The sequence below is a fragment of the Castanea sativa genome, chromosome 5, assembly GCF_040712315.1.
Source record: "Castanea sativa cultivar Marrone di Chiusa Pesio chromosome 5, ASM4071231v1".
NCBI classification, from domain to species: domain Eukaryota; kingdom Viridiplantae; phylum Streptophyta; class Magnoliopsida; order Fagales; family Fagaceae; genus Castanea; species Castanea sativa.
In genome coordinates this window covers 32169181-32178113 of record NC_134017.1, presented here as the reverse complement: position 1 = coordinate 32178113, position 8933 = coordinate 32169181, and the positions used below count along the sequence as shown (strand labels likewise).

The 8933-nt window shown below is 30.0% G+C and overlaps 1 protein-coding gene and 1 long non-coding RNA gene across 2 annotated transcripts; one reads left to right on the top strand and one right to left on the bottom strand.

The window, feature by feature from the left end:
• Positions 1–345: 345 nt before the first annotated feature.
• On the bottom strand, positions 346–8419 carry LOC142637458 (cinnamoyl-CoA reductase 1). Its single transcript, XM_075811730.1, has 5 exons — positions 8054–8419; positions 7707–7861; positions 5363–5548; positions 4294–4646; positions 346–759 (listed from the first exon to the last, which is right to left on the bottom strand). Exons 1-5 carry the CDS (start codon positions 8169–8171, stop codon positions 576–578), a joined length of 996 nt encoding a protein of 331 aa, XP_075667845.1. The 5' UTR covers positions 8172–8419; the 3' UTR covers positions 346–575.
• Positions 6481–7155, top strand: LOC142637459 (uncharacterized). Its single transcript, XR_012844654.1, has 2 exons — positions 6481–6773; positions 7057–7155. It is a non-coding gene; the product is annotated as an uncharacterized LOC142637459 (long non-coding RNA).
• Positions 8420–8933: the final 514 nt, after the last annotated feature.

Sequence of the window (8933 nt, the reverse complement as noted above, 5' to 3'; positions counted from 1 at the left end):
CAATTTAGTTGATGTCTATAATCAACTCAAGATTTTCAAGAAAATTTTAAGATTCTTTATTGATAATTTTAGACCCAAAATGACAGCTATCACTGAGTGTAAAGATGTTGACACTACACATGTATAGGAACTTTTAGACAAGTCAATATACAAACTTTCAATTGCTAAATTTGATTCCCTATAATTTAGAGTTTTAGACTAAAATGAAATGATTATGAATCCATCAAATAAGTAGATTTTAAATATTTTGGGACAAATTTTTTTAGCCCCATTGTGATTGAACCAAATGATAATTTAATTCCACAAATCTTCCAATTATTACATTTTTATCCCACATAGTCAATCAGTATCAAAATCAAACAACCATAAAAAATATACATATGTATAATAAATTCAAACATGCAATCTATTAGTAAGGTTTGATTGCCAGTCACTTCACATAATCCCATATATAGTTATTTCTTAATCTCTACAACCTTTATAACTCGGATTTTAACATTATAGGAGCACAGCCCATGACACTTAAATTGCAATTGCATAAAACTAGTTACTATATCCAGTAAGAGAGACCATTATTAAGACTGAATATGAATAGAATCCTCTTTCTGCCTAGGGACTGGAAGTACACCCTTCTCCTGCAAGCTCTTGACGGTGTCGTATAGGCATTGCTTCACTGGCGTGAACTCTAAGCCCAAGTCCTTCAACTTTTGGTTTGAGAATTTGTAGGGTTCAGCTCGTGGGTTTTTTTCATCAGAACACCTGCAATAATTACACTTATTTTAACCTCAAAAAAATTTATATTAAAATAATAATAAAAATGGGTACATTCAAAATGCAGGCAAAGTTTATTAAAGAGCTAATTTTCTATTTTTTTTTATATGAAAAGACATAAATAATAATATGGCCCCTACTGAGTCCCAATTATGTTATCGCTGTGGAAAAAAAGAGATTACTGAGTAGTCTTAAGAATATTGGAGAAATGGGATTGAGATCAGATGTGATACTCTAAATACTGCATTTGATCCAATTCACTCATTTTTTCTCACAAATTTTTTTATATTTTTAACTTTTTTAACTTTAACTCTTTTTTTTTTTACTTTCTTTTAATATATTTTGTTTAATGGTTTTGAATAGGGTGCACCTATGCTGAATCCGGAGAAATGAGACCATTCTACTCTGACCCTCTGACTCTACCTAGAGGGAATATTCCACTCCAGCCAACTTTTCAAAGACAAAGCAAAATCCACCAAAACAAACAGATTGCGTCGGATTGAGTCAGGGTCTGAGTCTGACAGAGACAATGGGGTTGGTAAGGGCTATTCTACTCCACAAGGCCATTTTTATTTTATTGAAATTTATATTTTTCAATCAATCTTATTCTTAACATCATTAATTTATTATAGGTTATACATATAAAACAAGTCAAAAGTTGGTACACCTACTATCCCACTCCCACGCCAATAAAATAAGATATTTGTTCTGTAAGCCGTCATGTCCATGTAGTTGTGTGTGTCTCTATTTCTTTTTTACTTTTTCTGATTTTTAATTTTTCGTAATATATCAAAAAGTAAAGTGAAATAATTCTGGAGTAGAATAACGGCTCCTACAGTATCATACAAGAAAGACAATGCTACTCATCGTTCATTCTATTTCAGGATAAACATCGTCACAATAAACAAATTAATAAAGATTTTTTTAATAATAATGTCATAATCCCTCCACCATATCTCATGGAGTGCTCGGCCAGCATGTTTCTTTCAGGCTTTCATTATTTTCACTAATATTATGTGACTCATTCCGGTTCAAGCATGCGTTAGGACTTTGGATTTATTTTTATGTTGATATTTCATTTGTTTATTTGTTAAAAATTAATAAAAATATCACTAAATACTTTTTTAAAACAGTGCATATAAAACAAAGCAGTTCTTTTAAAATAAGATACATTTTTAAGGAATTATTCAAAATACAAATAGAAATATTTATGAAACAAAGCAAGGAAGAAAAGGTAGAATTTGTTGCAATGCGTGTGTGTCGATATATATGAGTTCTGTTCAGGTTACACTTAGTGTAACTTTAAGTAATATTACATCATTCAATATTTTTTTTAATTGAATATGAATTTGACAAATTCGCCATTAGATTACATTATCTTCATATATTTTTCATACTTGCAAAATTTCAAAATGATCAAAGATTAATAATCATGTAATCAATCAATTTTTTAATTTCAAGTTTTGTAGTTTAAAATAATGCATAAAAAATAATTTTATGGATCAAATGGTAAATAACATCCAATTAACATGAAGATTGTCATGAATATTAAGAACATATAGAACATGTAATTCAACGGTAAGATTTTTAAAATATGAATTTTATAACAAGTTATTGGGTAGTGTAATATTGCTTAAAGTTACACCAAATGTAACTTGAACCCAACTCTCTCTCTCTCTCTCTCTCTCTCTCTCTCTCTCTCTCTCTCTCTCTCTCTCTCTCTCTCTCTGTGTGTGTGTGTGTGTGTGTGTGTATATTCAACCAATGCACCACTACTTTGGCAACTTCCCACTAACCTTTGATTTCCTATTTTCTCCTTTTAGAGCATTCACATACAAAGTTTTAAAAAATTTAGTTTTTAGTAATTTAAAAAGCTATTTTATCTATTTAACACTTTATTTTACAATACACTCAATATCAAATACTCTATTCTTTTATGACTTCATTCAAATATTCTTTTGTTTACAGATTCATATAAAATAATACTAATAAAATAAAATAAAATTTTGGTGACACAACTTACTCCAAAAAAATGATTCATTAGAATGACGTGCTGTGAATGGTAAAAAATAAATATATTATATAAATCCATTTAAAAATTATTTTCTACAACTCGCCAATTGCCACTTTATAGAATTCTTAAAAATAAATGTGAAGTGTGTGAGAACTAATGGTAACTTGAAAATATAAACTCATAGGCATTAGGAGCAAGTTTTGTAATATTTTATTACCTTTCTCCCTTTTAAGTACTGTGCAATACGGTAAAAATTAGTTTGAAATATCTTTTTTTTTTTTTAGCGTGAAAACTAAGAATAAAAATAAAATTATAATTAAGAAAAGTGAAATTTTAAAAGATAATATAAACAAAGAAAATAAATAAACAAGAAAAAAAGAAAGAGAAAAAAAAATGTTAAGCTAAACAAACATTAAAAGGAAGTGTGATTTTAGACGCCAAACGCCATTGGTGAAAGTTATTAATGATTGAGTGAAATATTTAAAATTGAATCCTATTTAATATTTACACACAAAAAATTTAAAGAAATAGAAGGACTGAAGGAAGTATCTTCAGTGGTCTAACTTAATACCTGCAGGCGCAGGGAAATCTAGGTATTATATAAAATATTGCGCAAGATGAGAAGTTCAGTTCATTTTTCATCTCAACCATCCTATTACTATCAGAGAAAATAAAAAGTAATTTTTTCAGTTTTTTTTTAGCCATCTTTTTGTTTTTTAGGTTTTTATATTTGGAATTTATTATTTTTTTTCTATTGTACGACTGAGATGAAAAATTAAGTTTTTAACTATCCAGCTCAATTATCCATAAGGAATTGCATCCCATGAAATACTAAATCATACACCTATTAAAAAAATTCTGCAATTTATTAGTCAATGTTAAGTCCTCAATAATCTGCAACCCTATAATGCTTTTCTTTTCTTTTTTTATCTTTTCTTTTTTATCAATTAACCCTGCCCGATTATAAATTTAGAATGCTCTATGCATTTAATTAGTCTTTAAAAAAAAAAAAAAACAGAGTCCCTCCCTATGATATGATATGATATGATATGATATAAGACCACATGGCGTAGGTGACCTAAGCAACAAATACTCATTAATTGAATCATAACCGCATTTGTTTAGTTTTCTTTTTTTTATATACAAGATAGAATTCTACTCTAACCTGATCTAAGTGTATATGTGTGTGAAACTCCCTCTTGAAGATTTGAACTCCGACCCTTACTCCCTACACCCCACAAGCATTTATAGTTGAATCTACTGATTAGTAAAGTTACCCTAATTTTCAATCAAGAGAAATTAATAATAATTTTTATAGATTGTTCTTATATCATTGTATTAAGACCAAAAAAAAAAAAAAAAACAAAGTCAAGACTTAAGATAACAATTGATTATTTGTGAAGGAAAAAGTCAAATGCAAGATCTCTTATTTAAGGACAATAAATTATAAGAGTTGAGCTAATTACAATAATAACAAATTAATTTAAGTAAGGTAGAAAAATACTTACTTGAGAGGAATAGGATACTCAGGGAAGAACTTGGAAAGAATTTCTACCACATCTCCACGATGAAGCACACTTTCAGCACAAAGATAACGTCCAGAGGCAGAGGGAGTCTCAAAAACGAGTATGTGAGCAAGTGCCACATCCTTAACATGCACATAGGCTTGGACAGAGTTAGCATACGTCTTAGCAGAGCCAGTGAGGTATTTGAGGATGTGAACAATGCTAGCATTCACTGTTGCCTGCAACATTGTTCCAAGCACCAAAACTGGGTTCACCACCACTAGGTCCACCCCTTTCTCTTTGGATACCTCCCATGCTGCTTGCTCAGCCACAGCCTTCCCATAACAATACCAATTCTGCAATTCATAATTATATTTTTATATTTGCCATTCCTCTTAACTGTTATAATTAATTAAGTCTTTGTTATATAATTAGTAACTAACAATGTTGACCAATTCTAACTTATTTTTTAACTATCTCTTCCGCCTCTCTATTTACACATATATATATATAGCAGCTAGGGCCTAGGATCTAAACCAAAAAAACAAAAACCTTTGATCATTTACTATATATTTTAGATAAATGCCAAGTTGCACGCATGAATCATTAGGATCATTTACAATTTACATATTCACATTTGTCTCTTCAATTGATTCCTTCATTACCAAAATAGTCGCTCTCCAAACTTTTTATATTTAATTTTATTCTATTCAAGAAACTGGCTATATATTCGGTTAACTACTTTTGTCTTTTAAATTTCTGATAGTAACCAATTAAGTTTATGCAAGTACCCACATTAATCAATGTTAGCCAACTCGTAAGTGCTGGATTTCAACCCGGCAACAGATATAAATACCGAGCTTTTTTCGTCTTAGAATCAAATGTGTCATGTATTTTTTGACATTATTTTAATAATGCCTTTTGGCAAAGAGTTTATATTTTTTTTTTTTTACATTATTTTAATAATACCTTTTGGCAAAGAGTTTATATATATAGGGTAAAGAACCTTGGTATTGTTTACCCAAAAAAAAAAAGAACCTTGGTATTCTTATTCAGCCAAAAAAAAAAGAACCTTGGTATTCTTGCAAAACTCGAGGTCACTCCAACAAGACTCGTCAACCACAACATCGGGACCTCTATTAGGGTCCATGTACACTGCACCAATTGATGATGTAAATACCACGCGTCGGACTTTGGCCTCTGCTGCTGCATTTATTACATATTTTGTTCCATTCACAGCCGGCTCCACCATTTGTTCCTTTAAAAAAAAATCATTACCACCATCAATTTTTTTTCTTTTCTCATTATTTATTAATTAATTAAAGAAACCTAATGATGCTTAGAGCAAACAGGTGTAATATATATATATAAGAAAAGAAAAGGTAGAGAATCCAGGAAAAGACAACATCCACTCAACTCAACCAAACCTACCCCCATACTTATTAACTTGTAGGCACCAAATGGGATAAAATTATTTCATGAGAAAATCTATTTGTGACTTAATTTTTATCACAACCTACGTTATGAAAAAATAGTGAAAAAATAAAATTATTAGTCCATGTGAAAATGATAGATAATTAAGAATTTTTATTTCATACACCAAAAAAAAAATGACACATTATTTTTCACATAAAAGTTAAATGGTGTACATGAGACTCATATTTCATACTCCTAGTTCTAGTAAACATTTTCTCCCAAAAAAAAAATATGGGGAAAAAATAGCTTGTATGTGTGGTATCCACATAAACCCAGAATTCATGCATGATTTGGAATCACCCACTTAAGTAATTCTCAGGTACTCTGAAAGTACGAAAAATGATGCTCTCTTTTCTCATATTCATGATAAAAATTAATTTTTTTTTTTTAGAAACCACTCATTAAATTTATAATGGAGTCTATCATGAATATGAAAAGAGTGAGCGTCAATATTAGTACTTAGAAAGTATCTAAGAATTTTTCCACCCACATATTGACAGGAGTTATTGCTCAAAATCGACAACTCTTAAATTCACAATTGTAAGAGCATTCACATCAGCCTGTGTATAATAAAAAGTGTATAAAATTTATACAGTTTTGTCTAAAAATGATCCACATTAATTCATGTATAATTATATAAATTTACAAATTTGCTACGGTAACATGTAAATTTACACTAACACTATTCATTTTGTATTTAGTTGTTTATTCTTTTTTCTTTTTCTTTTTTACTTCTTGACGAAGGAAAAGAGTGAATGGTAGTGGTTGTGTAAAGAAAAAGAAACAATTTTTAAAATTAAAAAAAATTCATATTTTAATTAAATATAATGTAAAATAGATAACATGATATAGAAAGTTTTGAAAAATAATTATATAAAATAAAAAATATGTTATTATGGAAAACGTAAAGCTTTTTACTACTAAATCTACTAAGAGCATCCCTTGGTAAATTGACAAAAAAGTCAATTTAGCAACCGATTCTCCAAAATTGTGGTTACACATAGAATGTGTTTGGATTCAACTGAGAAGGGGGCTGCATTTTGCGTTTTGCGTTTCAAGCCTTTTTTTTTTTTTTTCCAGCCGCAGATGTTGACCAAGTCTTCCGTGAACAGTGCATCCGTGCACTGTTCACGGACCCACAAATTTCACTTTTCAGCCACTTTTTCATTAAAAATGGGTCCCGCGGTACTATTCACACATTTTAAAATTATTTTGCTACAGTATTTTCAATTTTCAGTTTTCAGTTTTCAGTTTTCAGCAATAAGTTCTATCCAAACAAACCCATAGAAGGCCACTATATCTCAAAACTCAAAACAAAAAATAATATGTTAATGTAAAATGTTAAAAAAATATTTTAATATATTAATGATTGTGATGGTTGGTTATTATGTTAAATATATTATTTTAATGTGTTGAATGTTAAAATAAAATTTTTGTTGTAGAATATATTATAAAACAGGTTATTAAATTAATAAAATAATGTTTTAAGCGGCTAAAACCTAAATTTTTTAGATATTTATTGTAAATGCTCTAAGGGGGGTAATATTTCGTACACACCTTTTTATTCGCATTAAAGTGAAGTGTGCGGGTATCACGTTTGGATCAATTCCTCTAAAAAAAAAAAATGAAAAGGTGAATTCTTTTATTTTATATTATATTTAAAAGGGACACTGAATCCACCATAATGCAATAATTGACGTAGGACCCGCCAGTTTGTTTAAGTAATCGCAACGCTGGCCACCCATGTTTTTTGACCTGTGTTACGAAGTTGAGGTTGGAGCCAATCCTATCCAACCTATTTTTACCCTTTCTTTTTTCTCCATATTTTGATAAATAAATAAAAAAGGGGTTATTTTGCCCTTTCCTTGTTCTTTGGAGGCAGTTAAATTCCTAGCATCCAAACAATAGAAAAATTCAAAGGGTTGGAAGAAGTAACTCACAGGATCATCAGTCACAGGCGATGCGGTGTGGAAAACACCATCACACCCATTAATGGCTTCCTTAAGGCTCTCATAATCAAGAAGATCAGCTTTGCATAAAATCAGCCTCTCCTTAGCTCCTTCAAGCTCTTTCAAATGAGCATTTTTCGGATCATCTGTAACAATATTAATTTAATTCACACACACAAAACCATATATATATACATTAATAAACATTTACCAATTCTTATTTATACCAGAAATATCATTTTAATGATAAGCTACATAGGAAATCGAACCAAAATCTCTATGTGCATGGCATGGCATGTCTTGTCTTCTAGGTGAAAAAAAAATGACTACTTACTTACCAGGATTTCGTACAGTCCCCTTAACAGTATAGCCTCTTTCAAGAAGAAGCTTAACCATCCATGAGGCAAGGAATCCACCAGCGCCGGTGACACATACAGTTTGTCCAGAAACTGGCATCTTAACTTAAGGGACAGAGGAAGAGGAGAATTAATGTTGCTATTTGTGGTGGTAGGTGAGAGAAAGCTATTATATTTAGGAAGAAGCGTGTTTCAAGTTTCAAGAGCTACTAGCTGGTGGATCAAGAAAAAGGCGCTTATGGCCAAACTAAATGAATTGATGTTTCGGTTTTATAGGGAAAAGAGCTTACCAGACTCACCTACCCCGGGTTAAAGTAAAACTAGTTTCAGGCTCTCTTTTCAGATACCCATTTTCTACTGTCCTCTGCCTTTTCTTTCCTTTTCTTTTCTTTTTTTTTTTTTTTTTTGGTAAATGAATTCACTGACCCCTTTTTTATTATAATTATATAACTCTAAAAATTCTTGAAAAAAGAGAACAACCTATATTTTTATATATATTAATTGTCAAAATTATGAGAAAGTTCAATTAAATTTTAAATTAGATTTTAATTAGAGTCTAATTTTGCTTCATGTGTCTTATCTAATTTAAATTTTTAAATTTTTGTACCAAGTAAATTAATTTAGTGTAAAAATTATATTTCAATTAGAGTTTAATTTTGCACTGCGTATCCCAAACTTTTAAATTTTTGTGTCAAGTGAGTTAACTCAATATTAAAAATGAGAAGCCCAATATAAATAAACCTAGGTAATTAGGGGTGTCAAATGGGTGGCTTTAGGGTGGGTATAATTGGGTTGTGTATATAAAATTCATTTACCCATTAAAACCCATTAACTAATTGCTTCTAACTCAAACCCAACCCAA